General features: G+C 41.1%; 1 protein-coding gene across 1 annotated transcript; it reads right to left on the reverse strand.

The window, feature by feature from the left end:
- Positions 1-811: 811 nt before the first annotated feature.
- On the reverse strand, positions 812-15,747 carry LOC113634130 (14-3-3 protein epsilon-like). The gene is made up of 6 exons (XM_027132871.2): positions 15,525-15,747; positions 9,485-9,684; positions 8,198-8,304; positions 7,217-7,423; positions 3,650-3,786; positions 812-1,896 (listed from the first exon to the last, which is right to left on the reverse strand). Exons 1-6 carry the CDS (start codon positions 15,583-15,585, stop codon positions 1,844-1,846), a joined length of 765 nt encoding a protein of 254 aa, XP_026988672.1. The 5' UTR covers positions 15,586-15,747; the 3' UTR covers positions 812-1,843.
- Between the last annotated feature and the right edge of the window lie 180 nt (positions 15,748-15,927).

Below are 15,927 nucleotides of genomic sequence, written 5' to 3' on the forward strand. Positions count from 1 at the left end.
ATCTCTATTAAATACGTTAATGCTGGTTCAGACTTTGGATCCTAATAAACCTTAAAACTGTTCAGCTTCAAATAGATAAATAAAGTATAATTAATAAAGAAAAATAATCTACATTTCTGGCCACAGCTGACGTTTCATGATTATGATTATTATCCATCGTGGATATAGAAAGACGATCGCTAAGGCTGTATTTTGTGCATGGCATCTATTTATTTAAGGGAAAGTGCAACAGCTGTAACTGTAAAAAGGGGCCGGTTCACCTTTATTAATTAGAATAAATTATTACTTACAGGCATCTCTCATCTAGTGTACTATACTTTGACCAATATACGTTGACTACCATCATAACTACACTGACTTTGGTTTAAAATTCTATAATTGATACAAATAAGAGAAAAGCCAAGTGGCATTAAATCGGTCATACATTCTTGATAGTTTAATTGACTTTGAGGTAAGAAAAAAATGTCCCCTTTTACCAAAACAGTCCTGTTTATAGACAAAGCCTCTGTAAATCAAATCACATTTTACTTTAATATTATTAGTGTCAGGCTTTTTAATAACGTTTTACTTAAATCAGACTTTGACGGCTATTGCGGCATCTACGAGTTAACCGTCCCCCGTTACCTGAAATCTCCCTTTATACTCTTCTGCTTTTAAAGACAAATAAAAGCTTTCATTTATGCTCTACAAAATGTTCCCAGGATTCAGCAAAAATCACTGAATCAGACAATAAACCCACTTTTTCAACGTTAAATACGTTGTCGGATGCACAGAGTGTCGCGAGTCGTCACTATGAATTCAAAACACCGTGTTTTTAACTTAGGTTTGGTTTTATTTGAAGGTTAATCCCATGCTGTGTTTCAGTTGAATACAGATGGTGTGTGTTGGCTCCAATCAGAATATCCAGTAGTACAAATCAGATTCAAGTTACACATACTGAACAGGTGAGGAGAAAAATTGTAGGTAGAGAGCAAGAGAGAAAAATGGGAGCGTGAAAGAGGAGTGAAGCTGTGGGAAAGAAACCGGGATCTGAACAGAGGGGAAAAGAAAAGAAAAGAAAAAAGGTGAGGAGTTCCCCTGGGTTGGTTTTCCCCTTGAATGGTCAGACAGAAGCACATGTTGACATAGTGCTGGATCGTCGTTCTGCATAGAAGCTGGTGTGCAAAACAGGAGTGGACTGGCGGCAAAACTACGGCTCTGAAAGCCTGCTTTAAAACGGGCACCTAAAATTTTTAACAACAACAGGTATCCCTTTAAAAACCCAAGCAAAGGAAAGATTTATTCCCTTTGCATGGTGTTGCATCTCCCAGATCAGACAGCTGAGAATTAGCATCCCAACTGCCATGACCGAGTCAGCAACGTGTGTGATTACGGAAGCGATGACGCTGCCAATCATGAAACGGAGGCAAACGACGCCGTACCGCTGCCACACGCTGAATTAAAAGCAAAACGAGACATAAAAACAAGCCCGTACGCAGACGACTCGAAAAGTTTAATACAACATAAACCAGCAGGGGAAAATTCTCCACAATGCCTATTCGCTCAAGAGGTCAATTCATATGTGGACAGTTCCATGTTCAAGGGCAGGAAAGGGGAAGAAAAACATTTATAAATGCCCAGGGTGTAACCCAAAAGAGCGGAGCGCAAACCTGACGTACGGGAGAAAAAGAGTGAATGCTGGAAAAGACAGAGCGACTTCGGAGCTGTTTCAGAGACCTGAGGGGGGGGGGGGGGGGGGGGTTGAGAGAGAGAGAGAGAGAGAGAGAGAGAGAGAGAGAGAGAGAGAGAGAGAGAGAGAGAGACAGACAGAGAGAGAGAGAGAGGCTTCCCAAGTGGTGACGTCTCACTGGTTATCATCTTCCACATCCTGCAGTGCTTCTTTATTCTGTTCTTCACCTGCGACAAGAACAGACCAGCTCTCATGAGATTCAACAAGAAAATCTAATCTGGTACAAACACGCAGTAATGTTTCTCTCACACTTTTATTGTAATACATTCAGGAATGAATTGAATATGTGAATCTATTCACCATGCACTAAGTACGCAGTTCTCTAATCTGCCAACGTGGCAGCAGCACAATGCAACACGATCATGCAGACAGAGGTCTGATATTTCATGTGAACGTGAACCGAAGGTCTTGACCTCCATCTGCATGACTTCTTGCACTCGCTGCTGCTACACGATTGGATGATTAGAGAACTACATGAATGTGCAGATGTACCATGAAGTATGTGTCACATTGTGCAATAAAGTGGACCGTGAGTGTGCGTCACAGCTCGTTACGGATTCGTCCATATCTAAAAGCACTTTTCCGTAGGACATTGCTGTAATTTCTAGTGTTTTGCTGTGTTAGTTCTATTTGTAGCTCCATCTGTATGCCCCCGGTACTTGTGGCACTTTGCAGAAAGCAAGGGTTCTCAGGGTCATTTGGCAACGGAAATAAGGACAAAATGTGGGGTCGCACGGCCCTGTGGAAGAGTGCTATGCTACCTTACAGAATCACATGCATACACACCATATAACAGTGTTCCAAACCAACAGACGGAGTGTGTTTAAGACACGAGGTGCTGCACTGAATGTGTATATAAAAATTCATGAACTACACAAGGCCACGTCAGTCGGACTAGAACTTCATTTACAGGCACAGGAACCCCACTAGGATTTCTCGGCAGCTTGCTGCTTGGCAACGTAACCAAGGCGACCGAGCGGCCGAGTGCCTAACGTCGACGTGTGGTGAGGAATTAAACAGGAGCGGCACAAAAGCCCAGAAACAAAAGGGAAACCGAAATAGCGATCAGTGACGTCATGAAGGCTGGCCTTGCCGGAGCACGATTTCAGACGTGTGCAGACGTTTCGAGGGTTGACCAATGTAACGTGAACAGGAGAATCACAAGGCCCTTGTGACAGAACTCTGAGAACGATGCAGTGAGCAGATCTTCACTTGGACACAGTGGGATGCATTGTAGTTAGTGAGAAGCAGAGGAGCAGCAGGGGTGAGAAAGAAAAGACGAGAAGAGAGAACTTACAAAAAGGAGCTATAGTGGGAAATGGGGGGGGAGGGTCCTTACAAATCTACACCAGTGGCACAGAGGAGGGAGAGAGAGAGACAGGGGTAAGAAAACTGAGTAGCATGAGATGGGGGGGGGGGGGGTAAGAGAACTGGGGAGCATAAGAGAGGGGGGGCAAGACAACTGAGGAGCATAAGAGAGGGGGGGGCAAGAGAACTGGGGAGCATAAGGGGGGTAAGAGAACTGAGGAGCGTGAGAGAGAGAGAGAGGCAAACCAAGGAAAAAACATAGGTGGCAGGAAATAGAAAAACAATTACAAATTTTAAATAAATAAATAAATAAATAAAAACAAACAAAGAGAAATTAAAATAAATAAAAAATAAAAAGAAGGGAAATGGAAAAAACAGGGGGTTAAGCTATAATAACTAAAAAGAAATTGTAAAAGAAAAGGAACAAGGAAATAGACTAGAAATGAAAAATACATGGACATGAAGGGGAAAATAAAGCAGAGAACCAGCATCAGCTGAAATGAATGAAAAATTATGCGCTCTATAGAAAGTGTCTGAGGTGAACCGTGCGTCCAATCAGGGCTCAGCGCTCGACTCGTGTCAGAGCCTCGGTGGTCCTGCTCGCACTCTTACCGTCACCCTGCATGTCTGAAGTCCATAGTGTCAAGTTGTCACGTAGCAGCTGCATGATAAGCGTCGAGTCCTTATAGCTCTCCTCACTGAGCGTGTCCAGTTCTGCTATCGCATCATCAAACGCCGCCTTCGCCAACCTGTTCAAAGAAAACAACCGGGTCAGAGATCAGACCTGAGAAAGAAGTGTTTCCAGTTTAAACTTTCTTCATATTGTAAAAAAAAAAATAAAGGAGCTTTTCCTAAAAATGAGTGAACTTTTAACAATGCGCTTAGAAAATAAAACATGATTTAATATTTTTAATTAATATTCAGGTAATATATAAACAATTAAAATCCCTACATGCTCTACATTTAATTTCTTATATATATATATATATATATATTATATATATATTATATATATATATATATATATATATATATATATATATATATATATATATATATATATATATATATATATATATAATCAATGAGAGAGAGAGAACGAAAGACAACGAGAGAACGAGAGACAACGAGAGAGAGAGAGAGAACGAGACAGAGAGAACGAGAGACAATGAGAGAGAGAACGAGAGACAGAACGAGAGAGACAACAGACCAAACCACAGGAAATGACCTGTTCCACAATGAAGAAGATTTAAGACCATGTCAGCCATCTGTATATTGTTCGACACTAGAAATGACATCATTAGAAGCTGATAAGCTAAAAGTGCAAATGCAAGGAAACAAATATTGCATTGAACTGAGAACGTGTAAAAGGGCAGTTACATTATATATATATATAAAAAATGCATAGCGGACCTTTAGGCTGATGAATTAGAGAGCCGCTGTAAACCTGCCTCAGACTCACGACTGATGATTCACAAAGACATGAAGGGCTGGTTTGATGTCATTTCACACCTCGCACAGTAAATAGCAGCTTTTCTAACAGGAGCTTTCTATCACGCTCATCTGGACGGCTGATGAAAGAAACGAGGCGCGATCAGAAAGATGCCACGCGATCACCCGAGCTGCTTTTGTGTGCTTGTCATGAATATGCATATGGGGAATATGACAAACGCACCACAGAGAATTTAAAAAAAAAAAAACCTCTAGGAGGTTTATACTGGAACTGTAATAGGGATTCATTCAATACAGATGTTTAACTCGTCTAACTAAATTACTAAATTGTTAAGAGAACGATCAAAAGAACCGCATTTTCACGTGCCGTGTGGCAAAAATCTTCCCGGCCACATTCCTTTAAAACAGTGAGGGATCGTGGCGGTTTATGTCCGGACGCTCGACAGACGAGTGTTACTGCACCAGGAAAAATACGTCCTAACATGAAAACCCAGATCATGTAAAAGCGCCGACATGCTGGGGGCGTTTTCTAACTTCTACTCGAGTAGAATAGAGATTGCTTAATACAGGTAAAGGTGCGGGCAATACGTCAGCATTATCTGTTGTCCGATTACTTTGTATTTCTGGTGACTGACTTGACAAGCTTATTTATTTTATACACACAGAACAGCAGCTGCTCCTTGTGATTATATTCAACACTCCGTTTAAATCATGGTGGCACGGAATTGAAACGCCTCATGGCTTGACATGCTCGACTCACACGAGTCGGACATCGAACCATAAATAACCAGCTCTTCTAACTCTAGATTTCATTTCAAAGTAACATCTCTTTACAGGAACAGGACGTACGAAGCGCTCGCCGGTCGTTTACTGACTCGATCATGTTGAGGCGCTTCACACCTCCGGCTGCTGTGATCTTCCCCAGAGTCGACCCTGAACGAACCTGACTGCAGGAAGTGAACGCTGCGCTTGTTTCTTTGCAGCATTTGTATTTGCAAGCTTCTGGAAATGAGCAGCAAGGTGTGAAGTGAGCCAAAGGGCAGAGCTGTAGCACTGCAGAAACAGCGTCTGCTCTGAATATTAGGGAAGACGGAGAAACTGAGCAAAACATCGGCTGCAATACACGGTTTCTTAAAAAGAGAGTTGTTTGTAGAATAATCTAATCGTTTCTTGAGCTCCAGCTCCCTCTGATTTGAGGGATTTTCTTTGCACATTTGGTAAATGTTTCTTCAGATTTGTACTCATGACTCCGATTTGTACTCATGAATTTCACCTTTAATTGCAAGATCATGCAGAAAAAAAGAAGCTAGATGAACCGAGACGGCACGGCAGACAGCTGCCTCGGTGTGGAGCTCTCTTTAATTGTAATGTACAGTATTTACAAGGTACTTTGTATATTGTTTATCTACAGTAGTGTGAAAAAGTGTTGGCCCCCTTCCTGATTTTTTTTTATTGTTTTGCACGTTTCAGATCAAACAAATTTAAAATATTACTCAAAGATAAAGTAAACACAACATGCGGTTTTTAAAATGAAGGTTATCATCATTAAGGGAAAACAAAATCCAAACCCACATGGCCCCGTTTGGAAAAGTGTTTGCCCCTACATCATCATCCAAAGAACTGCAGGCCTCACTTGCCTCAGTTAAGGTCAGTGTTCATGACACCACCATAAGAAAGAGACCATGCAAAAATGGCCTGCATGGCAGAGTTACAATGCGAAAACCACTGTTGGGTAAAAAGAACAAAGGTTTGTCTCAGATTTGCCAGAAAACATCTTGATGATCCCTAAGACCTTTGGGTATATTACTCTGTTGACTGACGAAACAAAAGTTGAACATTTTGGGAGGTGTGCGTCACTTTTACGCCAGATGTAAATGGAACACTGCATTTCACACCAACAGTAAAACATGGTGGCTGTAGTGTGATGGTCTGGGGCTGTTTTTCTGCTTCAGGACCTGGAAGACTTGCTGTGATAAATGGAACCGTGAATTCTGCTGTCTACCAAAAAAATTCCTGAAGGACAATGTGCGGTTATCTGTTTGTGACCTCAAGCTGAAACGAACTTGGGTTCTGCAGCAGGATAATGATCTAAAACACACAGCAAGTCCACCTCTGAATGGCTGAGAAAAACAAAAAGAACACTGAAGTTGACGTGTCAAAGTCCTGACCTGAATCCTATCGAGATGCTGTGGCATGACCTTAAAAAGGCGGTTCATACTCGAAACCCCTCCAATGTGGCCGAATTACAACAATTCTGCAAAGGTGAGAGGACCAAAATTCCTCCACATCTCTGTAACAGACTCATAGCAAGTTATCGCAAGCGCTTGATTGCAGTTCTTGCTGCTAAGGGCGGATTAACCCGTCATTAGGTTTAGGGGGCAAACACTTTTCCACACGCGACCATGTAGGTTTGGATTTTGTTTTCCCTTAATAATAAAAACCTTCATTTAAAACTGCACGTTGTGTTTACTTTTGTTATTTTTGACTAATATTTCAATTTGTTTGATGGTCTGTAACAAAGAGTGACAAGCATGCAAAACAATAAATCAGCAAGGGAGCAAACACTTTCACACCACAGTATGTATGCAGCATGTTTAGGAGAGCTCCTGTAACCGTAACCGATCCGTCATCTGCGTGAGATGACATCAGACCCAATAAGCAGCACACGTCTACTTTAAAACAAGACGATCCTTCAGATCAAAGCCAGAAGCTCGATCTGGAGCTGACCTGCAGGCACGATCTGGAGAATTGAGGATCTCGTAGTAGAAGACGGAGAAGTTGAGTGCCAGCCCCAGGCGGATGGGGTGTGTCGGCGGCAGCTCGATCATGGCGATGTCGCTGGCTGCTTTGTATGCTACCAAGCTGTTCTCGGCTGCTTCCTTCCTGTCGTTGCCTGTAGCAAACTCTGCCAAGTACCTGTGGTAGTCGCCCTTCCTGCACACACACACGATCTTGAATCTTAAACTTTGGATTGAAAAATATCAGCCTTATTTATTTTCAAGCACTTCTTAGAAGATAAAATAAAATAACTGCGACTTTGAATTATTTCGCGCGGATTCTCTCATCAGTTAAAGCAAGAGAACGATTAGCATTTATATACTAAATTAATTACAAGATTAAAATGTGCAACTACATTTTCACTACAGTGGAAAAAGAACCGGGAAGAAGGGAATAAAAGTGCAAACTGTCAGATGTTTATTACTTAATTTGTTACTGTATAAATATAACTAGTGTCTACATTTACAGCATTTAGCAGACACTCTAATCCAGAGTGACTTACATTTTTTACTTCATTTTATACACCTGAGCAATTGAGGGGTAAGGGTCTTGCTCAGGGGCCCTCCAGTGGCACCTGGGATTCGAACCAATGACCTTCCGATCAGTAGTCAAACACCTTAACCACTGAGCTACCACATCCCACATGACAAAATTTCCCCCTTTACACATGCAGACACCAAAACGTTGCATTAGACACGGAGTAATAAACATCGTAAAAAAAAATAAATAAAAGACGACGACAGTAGAAATAAGGAATAAGTGTTTCTTAAAAAGGTATTTCTACAATATACAGATATACGGTCATGATATATCTTATATAACCTATAAAAAAAAATTTACGTCTACAAAAGAAATTAAAAACGCAGAGTATAGACAAGAAATAAATAAAAATTCAGTAGAAATATTTCAACCCTATGGATGTGGACATACATTTTGTAATAGAAAACCTTTGACTCGCCCGTGCTGGCTGCAGGAATGAGGTGTTTGTCCAGTACATCCAGAATGTCGTTACAGATCGATTTCAGCTCGTCCTCGACCTAGAAAGGAGACGGCGAATGTTTTATATCGAGAATATCAACTCTAATGGTGTGCGATAAAACCAGGTCACGGTATTACACGACCGCTTAAAACACACAGATGTTTCGAATTAAAGTAAAGATACACAACCAGCTTGTGCCTTTTACCTCCTAAAAGATTGGGCTAACGCTATCATTGTAGAAAGGCCACGCAGGTTAAAAACAGCACAGTGGAAGATCGTTCCTGCGTGAGTATTTTGTAGAACATCTGTTTTCTATGACCTTGAAAGAAAAATAAGAGAGTCCATAACCTAAGGGTGCTTTTGTTTGTTTCTGCTGGGAAAAGAAGGAAGGAAAAAAAAAGAAAAGAAGCACCAGATGGAGTGACTTTGGTGCTTATATGAAGTAGGAAGTTCACACAAAATGATGAAGACTGTAACCATAGCAACCATATCTAACCGTATGTGATATATTTATTATTGAGTAATAAAAGAGAAAAGACATTTCAACTTGCTGTAGCTTTTAAGACAAGGTAATGGGAATCAGAGCTGCCTGCACGTCCACATGCGATTATATTTAAAGTGGGACGTCACGTGTAAAAAAATAAATAAATAAATAAATAAATAGATAAATCCACAAAACAGTCACGTTGTTGACAATGAAATGTTTTACGGTCAGATTGTTACCACTCATTATATTCGTTCAAGAACGTGACGATTTTCGGCACCACAAGCGTCTTCGGCGGCACAAATGTCTGTTTTCCAACGTGCAACCTGATTGGCTGGGAAAGCGTTTTAAAAAAGTTGCTAACAAATAGTTAAAATAAAGAAAGAAAAATCACATCCAGCTCGTTTTTTTTATATATTTTTTTTTTTTAGAAATCACCGACATGCCGTCCACCTTGCAGCTGCTATGCACCTTGCTGCGATTACATACAAACACACGAGGGGGAAAAATGACAAGTGTAAAAGCACCATAACTAAAGGAGAGATTGTAGTGAGAATCATTTCATGCTTTTTTTTTTAGCCCTGAGATATCTGTAGACTGTTACAGATGATTATGAAGCCTACCTAAGAAAAACAAAACAAAACAGCATTTTGAAATACTTGAGATTATCACCAGATCGTACAGAGACACAAACCAAGCCGCCACAGAGCAACATGACAGACTGAATAAAGATCTCACACAGATGTGCCCTCACCGTTTGCCTGTATACGCGGATCATATGGAGTTTGTCTTCTCCGCCTTTGCTCTCCTCCTTCTGCTCAATGCTGCTGATTATCCTCCACGAAGCTCTTCGTGCACCGATTACGTTCTTATAGGCCACGGACAGAAGGTTCCTTTCCTCCACCGTCAGTTCCACGTCCTTCCCTGCGACGCTCTTCATAGATTCCACCATTTCTGCGTCACAAATGTACACAAGCCACATCACGCGTGAGTAATCAACCATGCATGTAGTTCTTAATTAACTTCTTCCTCGGTTTGTGTCATTAAAGACCGTCATCGTGGGTTTTGCTCATCACTAATATTTACTCCTCCACATGAAAAGGATTTCAGGATGTTTTCGTAAAGCTTCTTTTTCCAGAGACGAGAAACGCTGTTACAGCAAAATAAAGAATAAAGATCTCAGTACACATGTGGACAGGATGTATGAGGCACATATGAGCCAATATTTTACTACAGAACACTTTACAAACACACACCTGTCACCACCGATGAGAGGGAAATTTAATTACACCGGACAAATATACTCGACTATCCGCTACATCGCAGCCGGCCACCAATAAATACCTGATTTGTGTGTGTTGGGAACAAGACAAGACAAAATAAAGTCTGTAGGAGCCTTGAACCATCCTCCTATTGTGTGATGGAGGAAACTTGTAAAGCTTGGGGATGATACCAAAAAAGAGATGGGAAAAAAAAAAATGAATCACAGAAAATAGTGCAACTAAAATGTAATAATATTGTAAGTGACAGATTAATAGTTGCTCGTTGTAATCTCTCACATGCTATATGAAATAAATACGGTCCATAACAGCAGCACTAACTTTGGCAGCGAATGTCTTTCATTTAAAAATATATAGTTTTTACATAAATCTTAAAGCCTAGATCTGGTTACTCTCACGTTGGAAGGGTTACAAGCTGTAGCTATTTCAGAACATAGTAACCTTTAACCTTTCCCACAGAGCTTGTTGCCAGGCAACCCTAAAGTTGAGGAGGCCATTATGAAGGGTTGATCGTTTTTCAAAAACCCGAGAACAAGGAAGACGGGTTTAAAGAGTGTTTCGAGCCCTCTGGCCATTCAGTAAGTGTCAGCACTACACAACAAAAGCTATTAGTTTAAAGACGACGTCAGCAGATTGAGAAGAAACTGCATGAACTCGACCCGAGAGCATAGATCACTATCGTAGTACTTAAGATCAGGTTCCCTTCTGTACTGATTCGGTTTATTACCTTTCTGAAGTCGTTACTATGTGACTCCGCTTGCTGTAGAAGAATGACCTGAAACTTAGCTTATTACTCAATGCTTCACAATAAAAATCAACCTTTTTAAATCTGAAAGCCCGGTCCCTTTACCCCATCTCACAGTGGGAAGAAGCATGAATACGTCTTTAATAGAATCTTCACACTGCTCAGATTTTCTGATGGCAGTAAAGTGTTAATACTGCGTTTGCCTAATGCTTATAGTGTATAATTTATATTTATTTTATCAATCTAATTTATCTTCATAACTTTCGTTACATCTTAATCGCTAATGGACTGTCAAATTACTTCCTGGTATTCAAGAATTATTTTCTTTATTCGTCCGCTTAGATGTTGTTGGGGGAACGGCTCTGGATGGAGGCCGAACCGATTTAAATCCCAGAAACAAGAACACCACGAAGCACGCAATTTGAATGAACCTCAACTAATGCAGGTGCTGAGAAACCAGCTTTAAAGCCTGGTGTGTGTGTGTGTGTGTGTGTGTATGTAACAAAGACCTTGACTAGGAAATACTTGTGCATGAAGTACTTTGTTTGGACTGTTTGTCTGCTCTTAAATCATTATTAAAGAGATTACGAGATCATGTCCTTTAACGGTGTCATTTCTACCTCGCTTCCTCTCGCTAATGGAGAGGCTGGTGGACTGCCAGCATGTTTTGCGCAGAATGCAGAAAAGGCCCCAGAGTTACTACATAATGCTCAATCGGGACCTGCTTTTAGTGGATTAAACTCGAAGTAATAACATAAGAAAAAGAAAAAGAAGAAGAAATCACCCTCTGCTAATGCTAGGACATGCTGCAGTTCTCTGTATGCGTGTGCTTCTGGCCATTCCTAAGGTGGTAGGCAAAGCGTGGTGCGAGCTCAAACACGCAGGGAGGAGCTGATTCATAACTCGGTCCCAGAGGAGCCGCCTGTCAGACAGACAGATGCACTCTGAAGATAAGCAGCGCGAGCACGGGGATGATATCATCGGAATGGGAATGCGGAGCAGCATAACGTAGTAGAACTCTGCGCCAAGGCGGATGCAAGGTTTTTTTTATTTGTACTTTGATGGACACATTGTAAAAAGTAACAGTTAAAATGCAGTCAAGTCCACAATCTTTCTAAGAAGAAAAAAAAAAAAAAGAGAGACCAAGAATGCTGATGGATTAAGATCCATTGTGGTGCAGTTTGTAATCTGGCGATCGCTCAACACTTCTGCCGTTTCTGGCAATACTGTTGTTTAGAAACACCGAAGAAACTTCATGATGCAAATTCCCGATACTTTCCTGTGCGAATGCCTTTCAACCGATGCAAAATGTCTAATCACAGCAAATCTGATGGAAACTGTCATATCGATAACTCAAAATACTGCCCTTTCTACGCTGCATGTTTCAACTTAAATGACTAAAACATAAAACATGAGACAAGAGAACAAATGGGTAAAAATCTATAGTGTGTGTAAGGTAGACTACATAGATTGCATAGTGTGGAACGACATAGCAGGAATGGGGTGTGGGGGGCAGGAAGGGGGCATCACCATTACACCACTGCACAAGAATTCTCACAGGTCGGGAGCCTCCCACAGCGTCCAAAACACCACAGACACTACACTTCCCAGTCAAAGGAAAAAAGAAAAGATGAAAAGATGTTGAGCAGGAGCCTCTAACAGGACCCCTCCAACACGGGGAAAGACACAAAGTGGATTGGAAAGGATGAGTCTGTTCTGAGCTTATATAAGAGAATGAGAACCACCCCCTGCCAACCCTCCCTCTCTCGCTACCACTGAACTCTCTCACACACACACACACGAGCTCGGCTGGCTCGACCCCGGCTGCACCCACCGCCTCCTGCATAAGACATTGTACAAGAAGACTTCATCCGTGTTCCCTAAGAGCGCCGTAATGGAAGTATAACTCGTTAGCAAAACATACAAATCTAATCAGTCGGTCATTTATTCATCTTCAGTACCGGTTTTATCCTGGTCGGGATCACAGTGGCTCTACAGCCTCTCCGAGGAAGACCGTTACAAACTGACTCTCAAATACTGACAACGTTAACAAAAACCAAACCAGTAAAAAGCAAATGTAACAAAACTAACTAATTTTAAAACCAACAGGAATGGTTTGTTTCTCATACTAGTCAGTAGAAACCTGCCACACAAGTAAAGCTCAAGAAAAACACAAGAAACCCCTAATGACCAGACAACACAAATTTTCATAAAGTGCTTCATAGAAAGGCCACTTGATAAATCATTCTGGATCAACAAACATTGATCAATACTTAGTAATAATAATAATAATAATAATAATAAACACTTTAAAACTACATACATGTGCAAGCACGTAATTCTCATCAGCAATCTGCTCTTAGCATCTACTCTCTACAACCTTAAAATCACACCACTTTCTCTTCAGTGCCCTAGATATCTGACCTGACTTGCACCAACACGTTCAGGTCTGTGTATCAGATCTGGCTTTAATTTAGGGCAGAAAGTCTCTGTGGTTAGACATCCAGAATCTGCAGTACAATCAGAAAGCTGGAAAATTTGATGACTAGTAACTAGTCAACTAACCCAGCACTCTTTTATATATAACCAACTAATTGTTTAGTTTAAAAATTTACTATTGCGGCACGAAGTCTGGGGTGCCAATATTTTTAACACCCAATATGGAGAATATGGTGTGCAATCCAAAGGAACACAATCATCCAACCATGGTGACAAACACAAACATGTGTATGTAGTGCACTATTCAAGCTTTACAATGCGGTTACATTATACACTAATGAAGCGATAACATGGTTAACTGTAACTTTGGGATTCTGTCTTGCAAAGATTATGGGGAGTGTAAACAAAACATTTCTGAAAACATACTGTGATGTTGCCCCCAAAAGCTGGGAGGAAAAAAAAAAACTTGAGACATTAAACTGAAACACTGAAAATGTCTATCACGCTATACTACACTTTTTTTCTGGCATGACACACAACAAATCTAACTGATCTGCTCTATTTTTAGCTCCGTGCATAAATCCAGGTTAAACTTGCCTGATACCTGGACAAAAAAAAAACGGAACCGAGGCAAGCAGCTATTGTGGAATCGCTCAGTGGGAAAAAAAAAAACAACAAAAAACATACAACCAAGAATATGTTTCTGCATCATGTTGTACATGAGCATCTTGAGATCATGAATCTGAGTGCCCCATTAGATGATCCAGGCCTAGATCTTCAGCACCGTATAGATGGATTGCATCGTGGACCTTTAAGTCCTAAAATTTGCACCAAAATCTTTTGTTTAAAAGTTATTTTGACTTGTACCATTGTTGGAAAAAACACTCCCTGTGTGCAAAGATAAGCCCTTAGTCTTTTGTACTTGGAAGTCCACAGCAAAACCGGAGCTTTAATCCTTATATTTAAGATTGCTGAAAGGAGTTTGCCTATTAAAAACAGCTCTAACTGTGCAAACAACAGCGATGTTCCCTGTGATGTCAGCAAGGACACAAGCACCAGCTTCTCACAGCAATAACCATAAAACTCCACAAACCAGCTAATCAGGACCAGAACTATTAAGCACAAAGCAATTCTCTCAATCTGAACGTATTTTGTGTGTATAAGAGTGAACTCTTCCTTTAATTCAGTGTTTCGTGCCAGTGTTTACCTTGTTACTGTTCACTCCAGAAGCATAGAGGATGTGTGTTTATGATGCAACCTTCACTACACTGCTACATATTTTGATCGACACTGAAAACCATTTCTCCGCGGTTTCATTAAAGATAAACAGCTCATCAGAGAACAACGATACGATTTCTTTTATTTGCTAATTATTCAACCAAATTCGTATAAAAGAATCCCGTTTAGGTGTATTGAACGCAGCACGGATGGCTAATCAGTCAGAAAGACTTTAAGACGTTAAAGCTAGCTTTTAAAGGAGGGGGAATTTTGTCTAAATAAACTACTGAAGTTTTACCGAGTCGTACGAGATGGTAAATAATGTTGTCAGGAGGACAAGCTATGAAATAAAATGAGTTCTCTGCCCAAATCTTGTTCACTAATATTCTGAAGCTAACGCTACTAAACATTATTACGGCTCTTGTGCTTGTTATTACGTACAATATGATAAAGTATGTTACAACGCAGTGCAAGTTTACCTCGATGAATTATGGTACAACAGCGTTTTAATAAACTAAACAGAAAACCACTTTAAAAGACAAACGGGCCAATATTTAAGTCAATAACGTGACACGGTGATACAGTGTTAGCATACTAGCATACCGTTAGCCTGAAAATGAACAGAGCTACAATCAGCGCGTTCAATAACATCAGGTGATGTTTACAATTGTGTTGTTTAATTGTTTATGTACGATGTTAAACTATATGCTAACTGCAAAGAATAAGATTGAGATTGGAGGGGCTGTAACGTGCGCGCGCGCACACACACACACACACACACACACACACACACACACACACACACACACACACACACAGAGAATAAGGCCTCAGTGCTAATGCTAACACTACCCCCCTCCCATTAATCATTCAGGCTGAATAAAAGAGTGTCTACTTTGTGATTATTAATACAAATAGCTGTTTTCCCCGCATAAACAACACGAAATAAAGTAGCGAAGAAGGTTCACACCACGGTCCCGACCGACTCAGACCTCGGGAGGATTAAAACGACTTGTAAAGGGGCCTCTGAGGGGAAGCTAACAGGAGAAAGTGTGGAATAAGCAGCGCGAGCACTGTAAACCTCACGCGACAAACACAGCATGCGCACCTACCGTCGTATCTTTCTGCTTGTTCGGCCAGTTTCGCCTGGTATACAAAGTGCTCTCGGTCCATGGTGCGAAGAGACACGAACGAAGAGAGGGTAAAAGCAAGTCTCGAAGGTGGGCGAGTCTGTCTGAGTCAGTCGGTGATTCCTGACGGAGCAACAGCAGAGCAGCCGGGCTTCCCGCTCTACCGGTAGCTAACGCGTCATTTGTCTACACCCGTATTCTATATAAGGCACGCCTCCTGCTATGCGATTGGCTCTAAGAACACGGACTCGCGTTGCTTTTCAGAAGGTAACGTCCAATGAAATCATAGCAGGCGGGATACATCAAACGGAGTCCAACCGTGAGTAGGCGGGGCTAATAAGAATACGGGTGGGAGAAAAAACATGTAAGTAGCTGCTTTCCAAAG

Source organism: Tachysurus fulvidraco, chromosome 26 (genome assembly GCF_022655615.1).
Source record: "Tachysurus fulvidraco isolate hzauxx_2018 chromosome 26, HZAU_PFXX_2.0, whole genome shotgun sequence".
Taxonomy (NCBI): Eukaryota; Metazoa; Chordata; class Actinopteri; order Siluriformes; family Bagridae; genus Tachysurus; species Tachysurus fulvidraco.